General features: G+C 39.2%; 2 protein-coding genes across 5 annotated transcripts; one reads left to right on the top strand and one right to left on the bottom strand.

Moving 5' to 3' along the window:
* Positions 1–9,934, top strand: LOC110055023 (uncharacterized). 2 transcript variants are annotated; one of them, XM_089284810.1, is made up of 7 exons: positions 1–155; positions 3,208–3,522; positions 3,984–4,316; positions 5,004–5,066; positions 6,313–6,438; positions 6,822–7,299; positions 8,175–9,934. In XM_089284810.1, exons 1-6 carry the CDS (start codon positions 65–67, stop codon positions 7,271–7,273), a joined length of 1,380 nt encoding a protein of 459 aa, XP_089140936.1. In that variant the 5' UTR covers positions 1–64; the 3' UTR covers positions 7,274–7,299; positions 8,175–9,934. The 2 variants fall into 2 exon arrangements, with proteins under 2 accessions (XP_089140936.1, XP_089140935.1); XM_089284809.1 differs by having other exon boundaries at positions 8,049–9,934.
* LOC110055236 (neuronal cell adhesion molecule-like) lies at positions 8,151–19,925 on the bottom strand. Of its 3 annotated transcripts, none has more exons than XM_089284820.1 (5): positions 19,832–19,925; positions 17,409–17,453; positions 16,554–16,865; positions 15,226–15,561; positions 8,151–11,954 (listed from the first exon to the last, which is right to left on the bottom strand). In XM_089284820.1, the coding sequence occupies exons 1-5, from the start codon at positions 19,908–19,910 to the stop codon at positions 11,935–11,937; spliced, it is 792 nt and encodes a 263-aa protein (XP_089140946.1). In that variant the 5' UTR covers positions 19,911–19,925; the 3' UTR covers positions 8,151–11,934. The 3 variants fall into 3 exon arrangements, with proteins under 3 accessions (XP_089140946.1, XP_089140948.1, XP_089140947.1); XM_089284822.1 differs by having other exon boundaries at positions 16,716–16,865; XM_089284821.1 differs by lacking the exon at positions 17,409–17,453.
* Positions 19,926–24,182: the final 4,257 nt, after the last annotated feature.

Genomic DNA, 24,182 nt, shown 5'->3' with positions numbered 1-24,182 from the left:
GAGGGTACTATAAGAAAAGCTTCGGCTAGTGCTCGATCGTTAGCTCGGGGCTAGAATTGAAAACATGAAAATTTCTCATTACCCCCGGAAGAACTTCCACCTTTTTTTGGTGAAATACCTTTTGCTGAGTTCTTTGTCTCTTCTTATGACACAAGGTATGTAAAGTGAGTCACTTTGTTGCGGCGGTAACATGCACTTTCCTTTAGATGCCAAGTTGGGTCTATGTTAACAAGTACGCTTTCCAAGCTCAGGAGTGAAATAGTTGTATATGAGCTGTACGTGTTGTTCTTTAGTTTGAGACAAAAGGGTAAGTACAAGATTGCTTTAACATTTCGCTAGTCGCAAGCCATTCAATGCGGAATTTTTTTCGGCTGATTGAAATTCGCCTTTCTAACAATCGCTCAACTAAGACCTGACTATTGACTCGAACGCATACTACACAGATCGTTGAAAACTATAATGCCAGTTGTTATTTCTTAAAATTAACGCTTCATTTCAATGTATTCGGGATAAGCTATTTTGATTATTTAACATTAATGTGACATCAGTCATCTGTATTATTATTATCTCTACAGCTGGCACAGTATTAAGCTGTATTCTTCCTTTAAAAGTTCTTGTAAAAGTTTTGCTCCACCCATTTCTTGGCATGAGAATTCAGTAACTTTATGTACGGTTTTCGATAAAGTTTCATACTGACTTTCCTGGTTTAAAGCTGCTTGGCGAGGACATATATCATTTATGAAACCACAGAGGTCTATGACATGCAAAGTGTAAACAGGTTCTAATTTCAATATTGATCTGAATGAAGAGCTAATTAATTTCAACTCCTTCTGTCGTTTGTAATAAAGTTTTATAGGTAAAACTGCAATAAGCCCGCTTATGAAATACAACTTCAATGAGAATGAATTTAGAAATTTGAACAAAGTGACATTCGTGATGTTTCTTCCAATAATATATATTCATCGACTTATGATGTTTCAAAAATATTTTCATTTTCGATTCTGATTCGAATTTTTAGGGGCATTTCTCTATAAAACCGTTTCAAAATATACCGACATTTAATATCTGTTCACAAGTCGTTTTTCCGTGTTCTAAGGTTATTCCACATTCCGTTAACTGTGGAACTTGTTCGTCTTATTCATAAAACATAAAATAGGGCATTATAGCATAAATATCTCCCTAAGGGGATATTAATACAATATGTAAGTAGCTTAAAATTTTGGCTATTTGTTGTGGCTTCAGTCAGAACACGGTCGTTGAAAGCACTGATAATCCAAGATAAGCGTAAATTTCAGCCAGTTTTTTAACTTTGCACTGACATTTTCTTTATATTTTTTATCTTCAGTTTTGACTTCGACCGATGCCAAACCCACGAGAAGCACTAAATTAAAACCTCCATTGACGTTGATTGGCTGCAACAAGCTGATAACTGTCAAATTTCTCGTACGATATTGAGATACGCGTGAAATCCTTTGCATATTTGGATGATGTCGCAAAGGCACATTGCACGAAATCCATTCTGTGTTCCCACACCAATTTATTAACGAATGAACACGGTAGCTGAAAACAAAATTACAACTGATACAGGAATAACATGCAGCGAACTAACTGGAACAGACTAGACACTTAAGAGCGTTCACTCGCGCCATGTATTGTTTTACATGTATTGTTTTAAGTGAAACCGCTGCATTCAAATGAAGTATTTATCATGTCTGCTACTAAGTACGTTTAATTCCATGCGTAGTGCCAACCAACATTCACGATCGTTTGTACAATAAAGATTTTGCACGTGACGTCATCAAACTCTGAAATCCAATACTAAAGACCCATTAAAATTTTTATCTTCATCTGGCATAAGAGTTGCTGAAATTATATCTGTTTACCAAATTTCAATCGAATAGTGCCCTTCGTTTGGAAACCAGCGCATTTTGAATTTCAGAGTTTTGGCGGTGCGTGACATAAATCTACGAACGCATTTGTCGAAAAAAAAGTAAATATAATATTATATATTATCTCGTGATTTTTAGCCAATTGACAAGTTAAAGTAGTAAGAAAAGTGTTTACATAAATGCTTGTTTGTACGGTCCAAAAAAAGGTAGCCTTCATAACCAGATGTTAACGCTGTTTTAAGACCGCCATATTGGTGTATTACCAAGGGACACCAATTTGCGTGACGCTCCAGGGTGAGCTCTATAAATCTGTGCGAAACATTTCGACGAACATCTCAACGCATTCATCTAAAACTTAGAGAGGTATCTTCTTTGTTAATCTTCTATAACACCACAATTTCTTGACCTAATCCACTGAATGTTTTTCGATTTAATTTTTAACGAGTGGTTGCTTAGCTAGAAGGAGTTATAGGGGTGATAAGACTTATGCAAATAAGCGGTATATCGATAATCCCTAAAATTCTGGGATCGATTTATTGTCAGCGGGTACTTAACGTGTCGTAGTGTACCTAGGAGTGACCAAATTATGCAAATACACATGACTTTCTTTGTAGGCTGAGAGTCTATATCCTTTATATTACGATAAAACAGAAGCATCAGTGAAACTCAAGAAATGAAAAACAGGCCAAGCCAATTCACGGATAAGTTGGAATGAAGTTTGTGGTGATCTAAAGTTGCATACATAACGGCATTTACCATACCTCCCCCTCCCCCTACCAACGACAGGAGCGATCTATTTCGTTGCTGCTAGCAATCCCGAAGTTTATGTCCTATTTGAAATATTTGTTTATTTATTTAAAGTATTCCCAATTAGCGCAATAGTGCCAAATACATCTGACACTCAAATAAAATTTGTGTTATTTAATTACTATAGATGACGACCCTCTGGTACTATAACCCCTCCAAAAGTAGTGCTTTAAGCACAGCTTTAATGGTCATGAAAAACCAAGAATATAACAAATAGAACAAGCTGAACAAAAGCGATCTGACTAGTTTATGTAAAAAGGAAAAGCCATTATCAGGAAAACAATGTTATAATCAAATTGAGCAATCATTTCGTGAGTCTGTTGGCATAATCCGACCAAATTACATGAGCGCTCAGTTGTTACAGCTGGTACAAACATTGAAAAGATGTAAGTGAAATCGAAAGAAGATATCGCGACCTACTCGATATAAGCAACACCGTATTCTACTTAATATATTTTTTCATATTCAGTCAAAGGTTTACTCAATGACTTATCTATATCTTATCACTTAGGTTCCCTGGAAATAAAATGGGGCACGAGTTCACCGAATAAAATATTTGAAGGCAAACCAATGAACCTGGGATGCCATTTCTCGGGATGGCCTCTCCCTCACGAGGTCCATTGGTACAAGGATGGAGAACTAATCACAAACGGAACAGAAGGTATTTATCACTCAGAGGACGAGAAAGAGCAGAATGGAGAGACAACTCTCCGGAGCACACTTCATCTTCCGCCGGGACGTGAGGAGCAGGAAGGATCCTACGAGTGCAGTGCTAGAAACAGCATCTCAAACAACGCGTCTTATAGGATAGAGATGATATATCAATGTAAGTTATCACACCGTCGTTAGGCCCAACTCTGGCTTTATTAAACCGACTAAGTGTCAAAACGTATTTTTAGACACTTGGACACTTATGTTACGTCTTATATTGTTCTAATTAAGTTTTATTATTTCGCATTGGTATAGGCGTCGCTTCTGAAGGTGTATGAACGTCAAGTGACATGTTTATTAACGCTGTTTGTTTTTTATTATCACTTTTCCAATTGATATGGCCGAAGAAGCAGAATGTTTATCAAGGTTTTGTTTATTCTATCTAACTTAGGCAGGTAGTTTCCTGCAAGGACCATTTTGAAGGGCAAAATATCAATCATGACCTGTAGGGCGATAACGCACCATGAAAGTTACATTTTAAGGGAGCCTTTTGACGTTGCAGGAACTTTTTCTGCGTGGTAACATTCACTATGAAGTAACTAAGACCTCAATAATGATTGAGATTGTTTAATACAGGTAACTCAGGAAAAATTCCAACCGTTACCTCATCGGAGATTGCTGCAAACATATCTTCTAACGTCAGCCTGTCATGCTGGATTGACTCTGACTATGATGACTGTTATCCACAAAAATTGCTTTGGAAGTTTAACAACGATACGGAACCCTTGCCTGAAAGCGGTAAAAAGTATAAAGTGGAACTAAAAGATACACACACCAAATGCCAGAAAGAACTGCTCCTGTCTATTTTTAACGTGACAGAAAATGATGAGGGGATATACAGTTGCCACCGGCGCTGCGAAAGTGTCAATTTGAAAGCTGTCATTGATTTGAAAGTATTCGCACCAAAAGGTTAGACATTATTTAGGGTCAAATACGACATAACTTCTCTAATTGTTTGCTTTGTCCTAAATGTATGGGTCATGGTAACGATAGTCATATATAAATTAACCCGTAAGAACTGAAACTCGATCGCTGTCCAGGTGGTTCGTTACGTAGACTGCTGTCAGTCCTTTGGTTGATTGGCTTTCTTGGTAGCTGTAGGTTATTTTCTGGCTGCATCTACCTGTATCACAGCTGGCTGTCTCGTCAATTACTGGCTAGATCAGTTACCTTCTTTCTTGCTTCCTTTCTTGTTAGTTTGCAGGCGTGCTAGCTTGTAAGGTTACTTGCTTCCTTGCTTCCTTGCTTCCTTGCTTCCTTGCTTCCTTGCTTCCTCGCCTCCTCGCCTCTTAGCTCCCTCGCTCCCTCGCTCCCTCGCTCCCTCGCTCCCTCGCTCCCTCGCTCCCTCGCTCCCTCGCTCCCTCGCTCCCTCGCTCCCTCGCTCCCTCGCTCCCTCGCTCCCTCGCTCCCTCGCTCCCTCGCTCCCTCGCTCCCTCGCTCCCTCGCTCCCTCGCTCCCTCGCTCCCTCGCTCCCTCGCTCCCTCGCTCCCTCGCTCCCTCGCTCCCTCGCTCCCTCGCTTCCTCGCTTCTCGTACAGCGAGACCACGCTCCTTAACTTTGCAAGAGTGAGTCTCTCAGTTTCACCTTGATTTTCAGGGACGGAACCAAGCACAATTTTCAGCCAGACAAATTCAGTTTTGGTTTCTCCTACTTATTCAGGTATGTGCAAGTAGTCACGAAATGTCCGTCAACAGTTGTTTGTTCAAACTTCTTCGTTAAAAACTTTTCAGTTAAAATGCATTAGTTCTAAGCTTGAGTGGAAAAGTCATACTTTTAGACATTCGTAACTAAATATGATCATTTAGAAGAGAAAGCTTATCAAGTTAGCAAAGTAAGATCAAGGAAAACGCAATAACAGAAAATACAAAAAGAAAACATTTATACTTATCATTCAGCAGGATCTAACCAATTTAACGAGAATTGTAGGATAAAAACCCCCCATTTTTGTCTGATTCAGGGAGCACAGCCGATTACTTAATTTAAGTGTTTGTACGGTCGAACCTCCTGTAAGAGGACAGTCCCGGGACTAAGGTTTAAGTGTCCGCTCACGGGAAGAGTCCGCTTACCGGAGGGTGAAAAAAGAAAAAAATGCACCAGAGGGCATATAATGTACCAGACTGAACAAGTACTCAATACCACTTGTAATATTATTGTATTATCCATTACAGGGATTTTAGATGTTGCTTTTCTATAACACATACATAAATTTAACACCAATTTTAATACTATGGGTCAGTAATAAAAGACTTGCCGCTAAATATATGTAAGCAGTAACATACTCAATCGCCAATACGTTTGAGGTGAACAGAACAGCAGAAGTACACAATTTATGCACATTTGCATGATTGTCCTTTTCAAACGCAGTGTCCTTATGTAGGTAAAAAAGAAGCTATTGATCAGTGTCTGCTTTTGTGGTTCCCTGATCTTAGGGTCTCTTAAGATATCCGGCACTCTGAGTAGAGTATTTGAAATTTCCTCGTTACCATGGTAATTGGCGAACTCCGAAACAGAGGACAGGATATGATTTGCTACATTTGCTTCGCGGTTTTAAATTTTAAGGAGACAAATTTTCGTGCGACTGGCTCGAGGAAAAGTTAAAAAAAGGAAAAATTTGATGTACGGTAATGAAAAAAAACCTTATTGAAAGGTTACATTCATATAACTCTTCAGACTCAAACACTGCTTTGATCTTGGTCAGTACGTGATCAAACCATTTAAACCGAAACTAGTTCGTTAGGAATTTTCTTGATATTGTTCCGTGTCCGTGTCCGCTTGGGAGAGGTGTCCGCTTACGGGAGGTTAAAAATATAGCGTTGGAGAGGAGAAATCGCCGGGACCGCAGTTTGGTGTCCGCTGATGGGAGGTGTAGTTTGAACCTTTTTTAACGTTTCGCTTTGCTCCACAGGAAGTCGCAGAGATTGGCTCCAGCCGATCATCATTTCATCAGCCGCAATTGTCGCCCTCTTGATGATGTTATTTGTTCGGTTTGTTGTCAAGAAAAAACGGAAATCATCATATAACATGCGAAAACGTAAGTTGCTGACTCGTCTGATCATTTGTGGCCTTTTGTGGTAGTCGGGGAGCAAGCTTCATTGGGACTAATTTAGCAATGATGTACAATTAGCATATGCGACGTTAACCAAACGCTTTTAAGTTTTACAACTTAAAAACTCGTTTGAAATTTATTAATTATGTAACCTCTGTTTGAGCAGTACCAAGTTTTTACGAAGATTGTCCTAAACAGTCAAACTTTATATTAGCTGCATCTTCCCGAGTGCCGCCGTCTTTAGGCCACTAAATGCTTGCGAAGCCGGTTCATTTTCAATTTCAGTTGTCCACGCAACCTGCAGGCCAGATCTGAAGAAATGTGCCTTGGTCTACTTGTTATTCTTGTTTTGTTTTTATCCTTGGTAGCTGGTCTCCGCGAAGAGGATCTCATAAACAGACTGTTTATCAGCTACAGTTCAAAGGACTTTGGTTGGGTCACTGACAATCTCATCTCAATTCTTGAAAAGCACTCGATTGACTACAGCATCCACAGCCGGGACTTTGAAATTGGAATACCCATCGTCCAGAACATGGCCGACAGTGTGTACGGCAGCCGTCAAGTGTTGATTGTTTTGTCTGAGAATTACCTCGCCAGCAACTTTTGTCGAGAGGAGCTGCACATGGCTGTACAGAGGGGCGCGGACGCGGGAGATTCGTCACTAATTTTTGTGATGATCAAGAACTTGAAGAAAAAGAAATTACCTGCCGCTTTGAGAAAGAAACGCCTGCTGGACTTTGACAAACACAAGAGGAAACAAGATTGGGAGGAGAAAATATTACGTGAGATATCACAAGGCAAATTGACCTCTAGTGTTTAAAAGTTAGATGTATCATCGCTCAAGATGTAAGTACTATTCGTGTCAGTCCCTTACTAAGCGAGTATAAATAAGAGTTCTACATTTCAGTTCAGTTCGCGTAAGAATCCTTCGCTTCGTAACCTTACATGTTATACCCCCTGCCGGATGATCAAGGTCTCGTCCATGCTACTTGCACTGTTCCTGATTTCTTCAACTGACCTAAATGCGTACAGTAGGTCCAGTTAATGGAAACCCAAATACAGCACACTTACTGGTACAGAACTTTTTCTTGTAGTTTGTTGCTTTTAGTCGTTTACCAGCTTGTTTTTTTTTCACTCGTATTGTCCCTTACTCCGTTGCCTGGCTTTTATCCATTGTATTCCATTCCCATACTCTCTTTAAGTATTTTCAAGCTTTTGCTGTGAAGTTGCAGAACTGTTTATTATTTTATGAGTGCTTTGCCTCGCAAACGCCGGGTTTGTGCAGTACCTTTCCCTCGACTTCCTTCTAATTTTTCAGGTTTTGCCATATTCAGGAATGTTTTTGTATGTGTGCTTTGCCTCACAAACGCCGGTTTTGTATAGTGCCTTTCCCTGGAATCTCTTCTAATTTGCAGGTGTTATATGTTTTTTGTATGCGTGCTTTGCCTCACGGACATCGGGTTTGTGCAACGCTTTTCCCTCGTTTCCCGTTATGCGTGCTTTGTCTTTCAAACATCGGTTTTGTGCCGTGCTATTCCCTCGGTTCCCTTTTCTAGGCTGTATAATATTTATTTTTTATTTTTTTGTTCCATCAGGTTGATAAATGGTCACACTGCTTAAAGGGCATATAGTTAAAGTTATAGTTAAATTCTGAACCTGCGCCTGATTTTCGCAGATGAATTTTCTAGACTGTATAATTTTAATTTTTTTTTTTTCATTAGGATGATGAATTGTTACACTGATTAACAGGGAATACAGTAATGCTAAAGTAGTACAAAGAAGTCTGACGTCATTACAGTCAGGCAAATAGATGCTAGGAAAGGTTGGAAAGCCTTTCGCTCGTGAGAATCGAAACTTTGCATCATTGGCAAACGTAACAGTAACTTAGTAATGGCAAGTATTTTTTAGTCCCCGATTTTCTTTCATGAAATCGAATAATATAGATCAGAGGACGACTAAACGGTATTCCCAACTCCATAAAATCTACAAGAAAAATCTACACTCTTTTAGACAGTATTTCTCTTGATTAAGGGCCCATTAACCGATCTTTTCGAGCCGTTGCTAAGGAAAATTCAGTCTCATCTAACCTCCTCATTTTTAGTTAGTTCAGAGTTATTTCATGTGTTTCAACTTTAACAGTAACACTAGTGATGACGTCATCAGGCCACGTCCATGGTCATGTGACTAATACAGGAAAAATGCAAAGGCTCCCAGGCAAATTTCTTTCTCGGGATTTTTTTCTTTGATTTAATATTTTAATTTAAATCCTCATTACGCTATGCATCGATTTTGTTTCATTTCTAAAAGGTCAGATTTTGAGAGCATTTCAAAATATTGAAAAATTCGTAATTTTCTGAAAAAAGCATGATTTCGAAAAAGGAATGCATAGCTATGTTGCCAACGTTGGCTTTAATCGAAAATCGTCGAAAATGGCTGGATTTAATGAAAAACCGCGTTTCCTTTAGCATTTAAAGAAACCGGAAGTGCGCCCGATGTCTATTGGAAGTTACCCTATCAGCGCGTGCGCAATTTACACTACCAGCGCACTTCGGTGAGATCACAAAAAACCACACGGAGTTAGTTTTTCTCTTTCTATTGTTCTTGTTTTTCTGTCTTTCTCTTATTTTGTCTTTGCTTGTACTTTTTTTGCTTTGCATTTTGTGAAACACAAAGAAAAACATCTAAAATGTATGCGAATTTGCAAGCTTTTGAGTTGCTTTTATTTTCCGTGCTCAGGCTGACGTAAGTGACCGGAAGTGAAATTTCACCTCCTTAGCAATGCGCGCGAGCGCGCGCATGAATCGGTTAATGGACCCTTAAGCTGGAAAAGCAATATCTCGAAAACCATTCTTCAATCATTAATAGCGAAGCTTAAATAAGTAAAAATGAATGGTTCAAAGGATATCATAAAGGCTGAGATAAAGCTCAGGTTTTTTGTTAAAACATTTGCATAAACATTTGTAAATGTAGCAACAACAAATACTAAACAATTAACATAATTAAGCCATCGTTCACCTTGAATAATTGCAGGCTCGCATAAATTTTAATAATGATAAAAATTTCGAGAGGCAGTAACATCGTCTTAGTAGTTTAGTCTGGTTGAGTTTAGCTGTGTTTTGTTTAGCATTAGTTTAATTTACTTTAATTTAGTTTAGTTTAGTTTAGCTTAGTTTAGTTTAGTTTAGTTTATTACAGGTTAGTTTATTTTAGTTCAGTTTAGTTTAGTTTAGTTTAGCTTAGTCTAGTTCATTTTAGGTTAGTTTATTTTAGTTTAGTTTGGTTTAGTTTAGTTTAGTTTAGTTTAGTTTAGTTTAGTTTAGTTTAATTTAGTTTAGTTTAGTTTAGTTGAGCTGAGTTGAGCTCAGATTAGTTGAGCTCATTAAATTTCGATGAAAGTACATGTGCAATAGTCCAACCGTAGCAGTTGTTGACATTACCATTAGCTCAATTATAAAGCAATAAACGCTATCTGTTGTACGCATTCTCTGTGTTCTTCGACTTAAAATTAATTGAAAGCTTTATCTCTGCACTCTTACCGGAACATTGGTCAAACGGCGCAACAGTGGAACAATATACAAAGTCAGCTCGGAAATTCAGTTCGAAGGCTGCGCCTCGTGAGTCCACAACATTCTGACTACTGTAATGACGCATACTCGTTGTCGATAAGAGTACAGACCACGCTAAACCACATTCGATTTGTTAAAGTTTTTCCACCACGAGACATCAAAATGACCGCGAGAAGGCTCCCACGTAGCTTTTTACGTGATAATGATTCATCCTGTCAGTTTTAGCAATATGATCACTTTACGATTTATTGAAGCTACGTCACAGTTTGCGCCTCTTGAAAAGATTAACCAAATTTTTTCATTCTTAACCGTCCTTGTTCCTTTATGGTTTATTATTATCTCTTTGGTGTTGCTCTATCTCAGTAAACTTCTATTTTCAGGTTTCCTTCAATCAACCTTCTGTAATATTTCAAATTCTTGTCTTCGTTTATCCAATAGTTTCGCCTTTGTTTTTCTGCCGAATGACAGAGAAAACAAGCAATAGAGTGTTTATGTCTCGGGCCTATGGGTCAATAACTGCTCTTGAAAATTTTGTTTTCTATAAAACTTGATATGAGCCCTCGAGCTAATACTTGTTTTTAGAGGACGAAATTTCCGCATTTGCATCAGTGTTAGTCGGAGAATTCTACCGAAACTCGACAGAAACTGAAGTTGCTTTGTGTTAATTGGCTACTGAAGGAAAAAAAAAAACAGTCACAAATTGCGGCTTGTTGGCCAAATTAAACTTTCAGCAAACTGGACGAATTCTTTGGAGTAGAGGAGATGGGAAAGTTATCTGGTATGTGTATTGATGATTTGGAAGTATATTTTGACAAATGAGGTCGCAAATAAGAAGAAATCCTTCTGTGATTATTTAAGCCCTTAACCTTTAAAATCTAATATTTATTAGCCTCTTATATCTGTACTCATTATATTTAATGCAGTAGATTACAATGGACGATCATCACATCGATACCCGGCACATTTAAACTTTGTTAATATTTGTTGTTTTATGTATTCATGTTACGCCCATTTGTTATTTCTTGACCTCATAGGTTAGTTCTGTAGGGTCCTTCTCAAGACAGTGTTGAAGTGGGGGAATGTTCAAAACCTAATTAACCTAAATCCATGATTTAGTCCGTCCACACTACACCTCAATCCGTCCACGCTACGCCGGAGGAATTTGAAAACTAAGGTTTCACTCTGAAAAGGCATCAACTGTTTTCCGTCCTCATTAAGCCGGAGGAATTTAAAAACGCAACAATCATTCGTCATTTCGATTTGTGTTTGAAAATATCTCAGACAAAGAGATCAGATGGTTTATATCGTGACGCCATCGTTTTCGAAAAGCTCCGTCTTCAAAATGTTTTCTGTCCACACGAAAACGAAAAGCCGGCGTTTTCAAATTCCGGTCCTCTGGTTAGAAGAGCGTTTCCGGAAAAGCTTCGTTTTCGTGACGGATTAGTGTGGACAATAGGCCTAGCCGTAGAAATAAAGTCGCGTTTTCAAATTCTTAGTATGGACGTTGTTTCGAAGTTTATTTTATTGCTAATTCTAAATTTCCGTTTCTCGTTGTCTAAAGGTTAAAATTGCTAGAGGAGAAAAAACGAGGAATCTTCACACAGACAACTAGCCTGCGAACGCAGATGTATTTCCGGCTGTCACTTGTCTCCGCCGAAAATAACGTCTGCGAACCCGAGCCAGGAAACGATTTCTTTGACGCAGGAATTACGTCACAGAAATCGTTTCCTGGCTCGGGTTCGCAGACGTTATTTCCGGCGGAGACAAGCGACGGCCGGAAATACGTCTGCGTTCGCAGGCTAACAGACAACTTGACTATAACATAACTATAGCCTACTACATTAGCTAATCCACGCTGCTTCGGAAATGTATCCTGGCCCTGGTCATCATCTTCAATGCATAATCCAAGATGCTTTTAAAACCTGCCTCTAACTCCTGTCGACAAAATGAGAAATAAATTACAATAAACGATTATGAACACAACGTATTTGGGGTAACAAGCTAGTTGTTGCATTCCCGTTCTTCTATTATAGACAGATCGAGACAAAAAGAAAACATGTTCTCAGTTTAGACTTAAAGAATTGCAATGAAATAATAATAATAAAAATAACGCAATAAGTACAAACATCAACTTGGGATTACTTTACATGCCAGCTAGCTGTTATTTGATCTCCATCGAGCGCATCTTCCCTACGCTCTTAGCTCGAGATAGAAATCAAGAGCGAATAATGTAATATTTTTAGTATAAATCTACTAGGCACTCAAACCTTTATCTGATTTCTCTTCGCAGCTACTTTGAAAACGCAAAAAAGCGGCCGCCGTTTTGACTGCCACACACTGTTAATATAGGCTACTCACTATCTCCAATAGAATAGACAGTGAGAAGCGTAGCCATTAACGGAACGACATTCGCGATAGAAAGTTAATAGATGTATACCAACGTGTGACAGTGAAGATGAAATCAATTTTGTAAATGTGCAATGCAAATATTTTAGAAAATTTGGTTTACTTTGAACGAACGATCAGAACTTGTATTAAATCGGTAAATGATCGGTTCTGAGAAGCTTTCAAATGATAATAATAATAATAACTTTATTTAAGTGTCAGGGTAAGTATTTAGCTTACAGAAGCTAATTGGGGACACTACTACGTTACAGTAGGTTAAGATTTAAAATGTACAGTTAAGAATACGAAGTTAAGAATTAATTGGGTACACTAGACTACTTTACAATATATTAAAATTTACAGTATACAATAAAAAAAAATGCGATAATTTACTGTATTGAAGATTAGGATGAATAAATAAGGATAAATAATTTAAAAACTGTTTCTAAAATTACAAATACAATATAATACAAGAGAGAAATAAAAATTGATATTTAAGTGAGTAGTTCAAGAATTAAGAAGTGCATATAAGACAGTTTGAACACGCATCCTCGATTAGAGCACTGAGGTCTTTGTCTCTAATATTCTTTCTAAAGTTACCGATGGTCAGTCTATTTTTGTCAACTGCGCTCAGTTTTGACCAAAGGTAAGGACCAAAGTATCTAATGGAGTGTTTTCCATAACGAACTGAAGAGAAACGAGGCAGATCGAAGTCAGCGTTTCTAAGAGAATAGCCCTTGTTCGAATTTTTAAAAAGTGCTATTATGTAGTCAGGTACAAGGCCGTTTTTCACTCTGAACATTAGGATCGCGATATCCTGAAGACGTCTATTATGAAGGGAGGGTAACTTTGCACGGCTTAGAAGAGCATCGTAGGTGTCTGTCTTGGAGTTAAAGATGATTCTTAGCGCGCGTTCTTGTACTCTTTCAAGCTTGCGCCTGTCAGAAGCTTTGCAGAAGTGCCAAAATGTGTGGCAGTATGTTAAATTAGGGATTATTGTAGTTAGATATAAGTGGAGCTTAGTCTCACATGAAATGAGATTACGAAGTCTTGCTAACACACCCACTTTTTGGCTGGCCTTCTTGCATATGTCGCTGACATGATCGCTGAAGGAGAGTTCGTCATCCATGTTTATTCCAAGTATCTTCAGGTTCCTCGTCGGTCTAATTTGTTGATCGTCAATTGTCAGGGTACACGTGTCCTTTGCATTCTTGTCTCCCCGTTGAGGTGCCATGACTAGAATTTGGTATTTGTTCGGATTAGCTTGGAGAAGGTTGGCCTTATACCATTGTGATACAGTTTTTGTTTCATTCTTGAGGGAGGAAGATACAAATTCGATGCGTGTTCCATTGAAATATACCTGGTGGTCGTCAGCGTACATAAAAAAATTGCTGGTATGCACATTTAGGGATAAATCGTTTTGGAACAGGTTCCAGAGCAGCGGTCCAAACGATGAACCTTGAGGACAGCCCCTTGACTGGTCTCTCCAGGAACTAGTCACACCATTAATTTTGAGTCGATTTTTTCTTTCTTGAAAATAGGAACGCATAAGCTCTAGAGATGTATGAGAGAACCCATACGCCTCAAGTTTCTTTATCATGAGAGTATGATGTAGAGAGTCGAAAGCCTTGCTCATGTCCGTTGACAAGACTGCCACGCATTCCTTGTTGTCCATGGCTTTTTTCCAGTCCTCTGTCACACGTATGAGATTGGTCTCGCAGGAATGCATTTTCCTGTAGGCCGACATTTTGCTATACATCTGTGAGTCAGTCTTGTCACTGATTTGCTTACTGAGCAGAGATTCGAACACTTTTGCTACAGAGTTTAGGTCTGTTAAGGGTCGGTAATTAGCGCAGTTAGTCCTGTCATCCTTTTTAAAGACTGGGGTCCACACTCCCATCTTCCAGCCGCGTGGCCACTGTCCCGTACTAATGCAATTGTTAAAAAGCCCCATCAACGGGGCTGCAATGGCTCCAGCAGTTAAGTTGAGGATTTTTGGCGAGATTTCGTCCCATCCCGGTGCTTTGCTAGAGTTTAACTTTCTAAGTTCATTCTCGACTTGGCTGTGATTTGTCTTTTCGAATTGAAACTCAGAGTCATAGAAAGCATGACGGATAGCTTTCACGCTTTGATGATTGTTAAAGTCTTGTTCGGTCAGTTTTAATACATGTTGACCACCGATATCATTTGCCTTTGTGGAGAAATAATCACCCATTCAATGCCTTTAAGTGATCTCTGTGTAACACTTGGGCTTTTACATTGTCTATAACACTTGAAAATCCAAACCCGTTGTAAAACTGAAGAAACAGGAACTCACTCACCAAAACATTGTCGTACAGAAACCACTTTTTTTTCTTCGATCGCTACACGGATGTTTGGGCAAGCGCACATATCACTAACTTCTGCACCACTGACATCTCAGATGTGCCGTTAGCCCGGTTGGGGGGGGGGGGGCACTGCCATATATGGGCTATATAGGTATGTGCCGCTGTGAAGGGTATGGTTTTCAAGCAGTTTACTCTAGGATAGGGTAAATAAATTAGAACGTTTGGGTCTAGAATAGGGTATCATTTTTCAAAAAACTGACTGGTTGGTTGAAGATTCAGCTGAACTAGCTCTGGTATAGGCTAAGGGTTCCAGGGTCCCAGCGGCACATCCCCACCCAGAAATTCCCAAAGTAACCCCGCGGGGCCGTTAGTAACTTTGCTTTAGCATGATCTAAAACTGTCAGACTTTTTACACTGCCCAAAATAACAGACCCAAGTTTAAACTAATTATGACACTCATTTAGTTGCAAAACAAAAATGGAGGAAATTCTTACCTGTCTGCAGGTCATCAACTACTTTCAAATCAATGGCAGCTCTTGTAGCGTTTTCGTAATCGCACAACCAGTGGCAACTGTATGTCCCATTGTCACTTTCCGTGACGTCAAAAATAGAGAGGATGAATTCTTTCTGGCATTTGGTGTTCGTGTCTTTCAGTTCCACGTTATACTTTTTACCGCTTTCGGGCAGGGGTTCCGGTTTGTCGTTGAACTTCCAAAGCAATTCTTGTGGACAATAGTCATCATAGTCAATCCTGCATGACAGGATGACGTTAGAAGATATGTTTGCAGCAATCTCCGATGAGGTAACGGTTGGAATTTTTTTTGAGATACCTGCATCAAGAAATAATCTCAGTCAGATTATTGAGGTCATAGTGACTTCACAGTGAGTGTTAAACCGGCAGAGAAACTGCCAGCAACTTCAGAAGGCTCCCTTCAAATTGAACTTTCAGGATGCGAAATCGCCCTACAGGCCATGATTGCCGATATTTTGCACTTCACAATCACCCTTACTGGGGAAACTACCTGTCTAAGTAATAGTTAATATAGTGAAAAGTAACAAAAAAAGTAATAAAGAAAAAACGATAATAAACACGACACCTGGACCAGATTAAGCTTAACGGATGCTTTTAACCAGAAAAATTGTCTGGGCGGGTAAATCCAAGTACCAGATTGACTTTCTGGTCCAGGAAATTGACCTAAATTTTGACGTGACGCAACATCGTCGAAGCGTAAAATTCTGCAAATTTGCTAAAAATTCAGGTTTAAATTTCATGCGAATTTGACAACCCTAAACAACTGATAAGGATGATATTTTAGTACTATGGGTCAGCGTTTCCAGCTACACTTATTATTTTGGCTTTCTAGCGCTCGTAAAAAGTGTAATTTTGGGTCGAGTATTGCTCTTTTCGGGGCAAAATACCGAAGGCTTTCTAAACAAGAAAATAAAAATCCAAACCACAAAGTTACTGTTTTGAAATAAGTTAATAAGAAGCTTCTTCCTGACAAAGTTTGAGAAAAGCGAATTTTTCTATCCTGCATAGGTATAGGTGACCGTTAGAGCAAGCTGCTCTTAAGCTTTTTGATGCATTTCTATGCTTTATCTTGAATGAAAATAAATCTTTATTAAACACTATTTCATTGTTACTTCTAATCATTTGGTCACCTTTAGTTGGAAGTTCAGGCTTCGAGGCTATCGGCGTACTTGAATTACAAAATTTAAAAATTTATGTTGCTCCTTCAGAGACCCAGTCAGGAGATAATAGCGAGATTGTTATTGACGAGAAACATTGTTAACTTTGCAAGAAATAAATAGTTTTAGTTACATTGATATATCATCTGTATCTCATAAGAGGTGCTTCGAATACTGTTGCTTGCACTGCAATTGTAGAATCCTTCCTGCTCCTCATGTCCCGACGGAAGATGAAGTGTGCTCCGGAGAGTTGTCTCTCCATTCTGCTCTTTCTCGTCCTCTGAGTGATAAATACCTTCTGTTCCGTTTGTGATTAGTTCTCCATCCTTGTACCAATGGACCTCGTGAGGGAGAGGCCATCCCGAGAAATGGCATCCCAGGTTCATTGGTTTGCCTTCAAATATTTTATTCGGTGAACTCGTGCCCCATTTTATTTCCAGGGAACCTAAGTGATAAGATATGGATAAGTCATTGAGTAAACCTTTGACTGAATATGAAAAAATATATTAAGTAGAATACGGTGTTGCTTATATCGAGTAGGTCGCGATATCTTCTTTCGATTTCACTTACATCTTTTCAATGTTTGTACCAGCTGTAACAACTGAGCGCTCATGTAATTTGGTCGGATTATGCCAACAGACTCACGAAATGATTGCTCAATTTGATTATAACATTGTTTTCCTGATAATGGCTTTTCCTTTTCACACAAACTTGCAATGTGCCATCTCTTTGGGTTTCGTTTTTGTCACAGGACATAACGGGACTACAATCTGCATATCAGCATGCATCTTGGGATCCAACAAAGGCATTGTGGGTTACTGATGGGCACGTGATATAAACTCAGTCTTGGCATACCATCAACTTTGCTCAGAGCCAGGTTTGGAAGACTGCGTGATACTGTCGCTAGCATGGCAAATATAAGTGGCAAACGAAGTGGGTAAAACCTCTTGTTTGTTTGTTTTTTAAATTGGCTTCGAGAGATTCTTACCTGTTTGTGGTTCATGACTTCCCCTATCAATCAACGTTGGGGCACCTGTTTGATGAGAAAAGTCACGATGGGTAAGGTATGCCGAATTGGGACAAATCAACTCCTTTATGAGGAAAAACTCGGTTACGATTAATTAGAAAATATTGCTTTCAGACAGTTCCTCGAAACAACAAAAAAGCTTAGCAAAAGCAAAACAGCAATTATAGCCCGGTCCTCACTATCGACGCAAACATAAGCATAAGTGTAAGTGTAAAAGAAACTTATGCGCGGGCGGAGACGGCCGGAAATAAGCATCAACACAAGTCTTTATGTCGCTGTTATGTCCAGTAGGGCATAAGCATAAACATAAGCGAAAGACTTTCAGCCAATCAGCTAGCACTTTATACTCATGCTAACCATTTCCTTACTGAACATAATACCGACATAAGCAAGCATAAGCATAAGCAAAAGAAGAACGCTTATGCTTATGCTTTTGTCGCGGCCGTCCTCACTAACGCAAAAGCTTCTTTTGCTTATGCTTCCGTCGCAAGTGAGGACTGGGCTCTAATTTTCGCAAAGTCAAGTTAAGACTTTTATGCTAACAATAAGGAAGTTGTACTTGAGTTTGAGATCTTGTAACATTTTCGATAAAAAATTACCAAACGCCCCGTTTGATGTTAAAAGTTACGTTGGGAGGAACCCATTGTAACTGAACACGTGCATGCAATAAAACCCTTCGTACTTCTTTCCTTGAAGAATGCACTGAACGTGCGCATTCATGTTCAAAATATCTTTCGAGATATGACTTTCTGATATTATTGTAATGTTGTGTTTATTCATCCCAGTTTTATTTGCTTTCAACTGACACCAGTCAAAACTTTGTAGAAACCAAAGGCAGTTTATTAGCACGGACATATTCCTTATATGAGCTAAAAACGGAATATAAGCTAGATAGGTAGGTGCAGCGCTAACGCTATTAAAATTACTTTGAGGTGCGTCGTTTTGCTCTGAAATAAGGCATTCATTCTGAAAATCTCGTGAAGGACATGCGCGCTCGAATTTGGAAAGTTATTTAGAAGGCAATTTGATGCCTGTCTCAAACTACGTAAATGGATGATGACTACTGGTTAGCTATGGTCATGTATTAGAAACGTGTAAAACGTTTAAAAGCACTATGAAGTGGGTTATCGCATTTTCAACCAAAGCTAAATCAGGATAGGTTTTCTCGATTTTAGGAAGGTAATTCGATAATTTGATAGTTATTGCTCATGCCAGTCAATAAAATATCACGAGAAACTCCGGCCGATCTAAAAGACAACATATGTTTTGCCCCTGTCGCATATTGCTTAGTTCATACTTCATCAGAATTGCATTTCATGGAAAGGAATATCACAATTGTTTTGCCATAAGTGGTTTAGACTAGCATCAGACGCTAATTTTCGTAAAAACTGACCCAAACGAGAATTGTCGACAGCGTCAAAATCCTTTAACAAGTTAGCTCTTTCGTGAAGGCTGCCATCAAATCCGAGCCGTTTAAAGTGCTCAAAACTGCATGTAGTAGTCCCTTGTAGTCTGACAAATGATTGACGTCACAGCATAATAGGACTGATAAGATGGTTTAGCCCTATTTAGAGCCCGATTTACAAATCAGCCGATATAAATTTCGCAATAGCATGTCGAGAAAAACAGATGTGTCATTTCTGAACTGAAGTGATGACGATACTAATAATAAAGCTTAAAACATCCATAACTTTTCATTTTTCTAACCACGCGGAAATAATCGAAATGTTTTGGATCAATTGTTCATGTAATGTATGTGTGTAATTTGTTTGCCCACGGAGCACAAAGGAGTTCACAAGAACTCGTTCAGAAATGCCCGTGCATTCCAGGAACGAATTAGAATTTGGAAATGTTGGATTTTGAGGAGAGGGGAAAACCTGAGTATCCGGAGAAAAACCTCTCGTCCGGGAATTGAACCCGGGACAGTTGGTGGGGAAGGAACGCGTGACGAGCACCATCCCTGCTCCCCTAGTGTTCATGTGTATGTAGGCGTATTCATTATTCACGGCAAAAAATTGAAATATTCCATGCTCCTTTACAATTCAGGACCAGACTTGATTTTCAACATTCCTCGCAATAGATACCTCTTAAATTCAAGGCCGTCACACCAAATACTTCTAATATTACGTGCACAATGACACGGAGGTTTCAAAATGTCAAAATATTAATAAGTGTCACAGATAGGGCGATCTTTGAGAGTAGCGATGTTAACCTGCCCATAAAGCCTCCGATATTCAAACGACAAAAAATGCCTTCAGTTCAAAGATATCTTACTTGATTCGCGACTCCTTGACGTTAAGAGAGTTTAATTATGACTAAATTGATCCTGGTGGAATGAAAAAATACGTGCCATTATAACAGAGTAACTCAATTTTAAGACATACCTTGGATCATGAGAAGTGGCAAAGAAAACAAAACGCATTTCACTAAACAAAGCTGGTGTTGATTCATTACACCGTCCATCCCAGTCTAGCCGCAAAATACAAATTCTGTCAGCTTCGCATGCATATATACAGGGTTAAGACTGTGGGCGTTAATTTGAAAACTACCACGCATTGCACCGGAAGTGTTTATGGAAAGCGCTTTTATTCTATCTTCTGTCAGTTTGCATGCAGCTTGCCTGTTTTGAAAAATAGCAAGGAACGTACTGGTCCTATCTAAAAGTTTGCTGCAATTGTGATGGCATAATTGCCGGGGCCCCAGGAATGCAGGGTAGTTTGGAGTTTTCAATGGTGGAAAGAGAACACCTCTTCGGCTTATATTATGTTTTCTTATCCTGACCTGTCGGTTTTCACCATATGGAAAAAAGTTTTTGCGGGAGCTTAATTTTGCAGATTGATTTTTGTGTGAGTGTGTTGCCCAGGGGTTTAACTTGTACGATTCGGAACCGAGCCTGGTTTTTGGTACAAGGAAACAATTTCTTCGATTTCTAACATTGACATGCTAAGTTCGACTTCTTCAGGATAAAATATTCTTTTGCAGCCAAAAAAAAAGGGGGAAAGAAGAGTTAAAGCGCAACATTTTGTGTCTGGATAACTCTATTTCATCCTTGTTTATCTAGCTTACTGATTTGTTGATATATGTTCTGCTAGAAAGTTCCTAATTCCTGCTGACACAATGCCGCAAAAGGCCAAAAATAACTTATTTTTCTTGAAATTCCGCCTGCGCGGATTTTCGGTAAGATGCAAGTGAGATATGAGCCTGATGATATTAAAAAGAAAGACGAGTGGTTGTGGGCTAACAAACATGGAAGTGAGCCTACGCAATGGTCTCATTTACAACATCAGCAGCCGCGTTCTCTTTTTTTGTCCGGGTTTGGTACTTCCTTATATCAGTATATAGTTATTTGCGGCGCCACACAGCATAGTGTTCGAGCCAATTTGGTCTAAAATAAGGTGTGGTTTGTGTACTCTGGTCTTGAATTGGCTATGTTTTGGGCGAGGCTACCTCTTTATCAGTATAATTAAGACCATCATCATTGAGACCTTAAAGCCCTCCTCAACTTAGTGCGCCAACTGTGTACGTGTCGAGCGGCTTGTCACGCGCTCCAGGCACGCGCTCGACACACTCTTCCGGATCTCTCAGGTCAGAAGCAGAGCATCGAATTTTGGGTTGCGTCTCAACTAGAGTAGAGAAAATCTTAAATTTTGGTCTGAAATAGGCTGTAGGTTTCAAGAAGCTCGCTGAGCACCCACCCAATTTTTCTGGGAGTATATCCCCGTTGGGCTTGTACTCAGTATTGCTTAACTCCTATTCACGTCCGTGCATCATCACACAACTAAGGCAACACACGTTTTTCCTGATATCTGTGGTTTGATCTGGAGTTAGTTTTGCACAGCAGCTTAAAGCAGTAAGGTCACGGTATTGAATCTTTTACTGATTACTCTATAATTGACCACTTAAAAAGATGGCAAAGACGGAGAAAAACAAGACGGGTTACGAACGACAAACTTGAAGAAAGGGGTCAATTTTTTCAAGATGCACCTTCCATGAAGTAACTTGTTTAATTTAGCGAACTCAGCGTTATTAAGAGCGATGTTACCGTGTTCCGACATTCAGTTCACACTCGCTTTGAATTTTCAGCTCAGATCACCTAAGTCTGTTTAAGAATTGAAGAAAACGTTTTCGTTTATTCATGTTAACATCTAACACACTACAGCGTAGTTATCTCGAGAGTCATAAGCTCATAATATCCCTTTCATCTGTAAACATCTTTCAACTTTCAAGTGTGCGGGTAGCTTAGCAACCTAGGAGGTATCTGCTTACCTTGTCTGAAATTTTAATAGTCTGCTCTTGGTTTCAAGTTGCTTGCCAGTCAACCAATTGTGTGGGTGAGTGCTTAGAACCACAGGAGGTACAAAGGTCTTAACAAAACTCCAAATCGCATTTCTGAAGACAAGCAGATTTAAATATTTCCAATTTGTGCTCCTCAGTTGGTTCTTGAACTTGGCGGTTTGTGGAAATCCTCTTTTTGTAGATCCGCTCGTGTAAGACCGTAGAAAACTCTAAAATGTATTGATAGCAAGCATCCTAGGGGCTAAAATCAAGATATAAGAAAATAAAAAACTATTTAGAAGAAGTGTTTCATGCTTCGCTAGCAAGGAACTCTTCTAATACTTACAATTCATTCCAGAACCTTCGTGGTAGCCCCTTTATATTGACATAAACATTAATCACTAATGCCGGAAAACACCAACGTGACAATCAAAATGAACATCTTCGCCAAAAGCTCATTTCCGATTTCTTTTTAATTGCCCACGTGGTGCTCCTTTTTTCTAGAATTCTCCTTGAACGCAACAATGTTTCGTTCAGGCCAAGAGAGAAGATTTAATGCCCCAGTCCTGATGTTTTTTCATGTTTTCCCCCTTTTCGCTGATGGCCAAACTCAAAAGAACCCAAAAGATTTCCTATGAACTGTTGAGATATTGGGGTAGATGAGTAAACTATCTACATAAAGCTAATTACTTTTTCTTGTGAGGTATACTGAAATATTGTGAAGAATAGTCTTCTTCTGTCATTCTGAGCACTTTGTCAATTAGAAGTCGCAGTGGTTGCAGCACGTGGCCACAGTGAATCAGGAACACGGACTGAGGGGGACATGGGGATTTGGGGTGTTGCGGTGTTGATGTTTTTTTTAATGCGGTGATGCGGTGAACGGTGTTTTTCGATGTTTGTGTTTTTCACGCTACGGTGTTCGGTGAAATGAAATTGCTTGCGGTGCTGGTTTTTTTTTATTCACCTTTCTCAAACCTAAATTTGACTAAATTTAGCATGTAAACTTCGTTAATCCAAGCTAATTTATGACAAATACGTACCACTGAGGTTAATAATTTGTAACAAAATACAGACCATCATTTTCTAGTCAATCTTCAATATGCTTCGGCTGCCAATCCGAAATGACTATAAAATTTTTAAGCAAGCAACCGGAACGATGATCCTGCTGGTATACGTTGGATCAATAGTGATCTAATCGGCTTTACATATAAAATGAAGAATACAAAAGCAAAAACCGATACAACATAGAATGATTTTTTGAAGGTGTACTATATCAATCCGAAGCTGTTTTCATTTATACGTAACTTGACAAGTAACTCGACCTCTGCCACCCGGAGCTCAGTGTTCGGTAGACACGAGGGAGGACAGAAACAATCCTGGAAATTCTGGAAACGCGTTGCGGTGACGGTGTTTCGTTGACTTTTCTTGCGGAGAGGCGGTGTTCGTTATTTTTTATTTTATTTTATTTTATTTTATTTTTTTTTTTTTTGCGGTGTTGCGGTGTTCAGAGCCCCCCATGTCCCCTTCCGGACTGTGTGTTCCTACATGTTAAAATCCTTGCATGCGTGGTGCAACTTTGACACCCGAGACAAACTTAAACATGCCTTCCGGACTAAAGAAGGTATCCCCGAGGTCAATCAATCACTGATTTTTAAGAATTTTTAAATACCATTAATTCTGTAATAGGTAAACACCTGGAAGAAGAAGCTAGAAGACCTCAAGCTGCATGCAAAGACCAGATTATAGTTCAAAAGAAAAGTCACACACAGCTGGAATGTCCGATCTGCGATATGCTGTTTATCAGGAACATGAAACCAAACCCTAACATGCAGTCGGATTCCGTTCGCGCCAACCGTTTTACATGACAAGACCAACTAACGAAGTTGACCCTGAGGACATCGATCAGAAGAACTCTAACAGCGGGTGATTGACAGAATGTTGAATCTTGTTACTTTGGAAGGAAGAATAAACGACCCCCGAACGTCTAAAAAAAATGCTACTACAAAAGTTTAACATGCAAAATTTACGAAGGAATGAATAAACAAATTAACAACGTTGTACTCGTGCCGTATTACTGTCTACAGAATGTCTAACGTCAACGTGATAATTGCCTGTCAACAACGGAAGATCTAGAATGGTCACAGTCAATCCACTCGCAGGATGTCAAGTTCGAGCAGTTTTTACATTTCTAATCTGTTTTTCTTTGTGACTCTTGAAAGGTCGGCCAGTTTCGCAATTCAGAGGTTCATTGTGCAGGCAACGAAGAAGACTTTGCAAATTATTCTTTGAATGGGAAAAAAAATGAAACAAAGAATTCTGCTTGCAGTGTCTCGTACTCGTTAGTGACTTGACTTTGTCATTCTCTAATCATTATTTTTTTCATCAATTTAAATCAGTCGTCCGATGGGTAGGGAGACAGCCCACGTAGAACATACCAACCAGTGCGCTGTCGGAACTGTC

The sequence above is a fragment of the Orbicella faveolata genome, unplaced genomic scaffold, assembly GCF_042242905.1.
Source record: "Orbicella faveolata isolate gen_17 unplaced genomic scaffold, um_ofav_v1 contig_13, whole genome shotgun sequence".
Classification (NCBI taxonomy): domain Eukaryota; kingdom Metazoa; phylum Cnidaria; class Anthozoa; order Scleractinia; family Merulinidae; genus Orbicella; species Orbicella faveolata.
The sequence above is the reverse complement of the archived record's forward strand: the minus strand, read 5'-3'. Positions and strand labels throughout refer to the sequence as shown.

Excerpts from the sequence above, each read along its gene's own strand:
- LOC110055023 (XM_089284810.1), top strand. The coding sequence starts at position 65 with ATGAAAATTTCTCATTACCCCCGGAAGAACTTCCACCTTTTTTTGGTG. Across the intron at positions 5,067-6,312 it reads GGTTTCTCCTACTTATTCAG|GAAGTCGCAGAGATTGGCTC; the intron begins GTATGTGCAAGT and ends TTTGCTCCACAG. Across the intron at positions 6,439-6,821 it reads ATCATATAACATGCGAAAAC|CTGGTCTCCGCGAAGAGGAT; the intron begins GTAAGTTGCTGA and ends TATCCTTGGTAG.
- LOC110055236 (XM_089284820.1), bottom strand. The coding sequence starts at position 19,910 with ATGGACGGTGTAATGAATCAACACCAGCTTTGTTTAGTGAAATGCGTT. Across the intron at positions 17,454-19,831 it reads GCCACTTCTCATGATCCAAG|GTGCCCCAACGTTGATTGAT; the intron begins GTATGTCTTAAA and ends CTCATCAAACAG. Across the intron at positions 11,955-15,225 it reads AGTTGATGACCTGCAGACAG|GAGTTAGAGGCAGGTTTTAA; the intron begins GTAAGAATTTCC and ends TTTTGTCGACAG.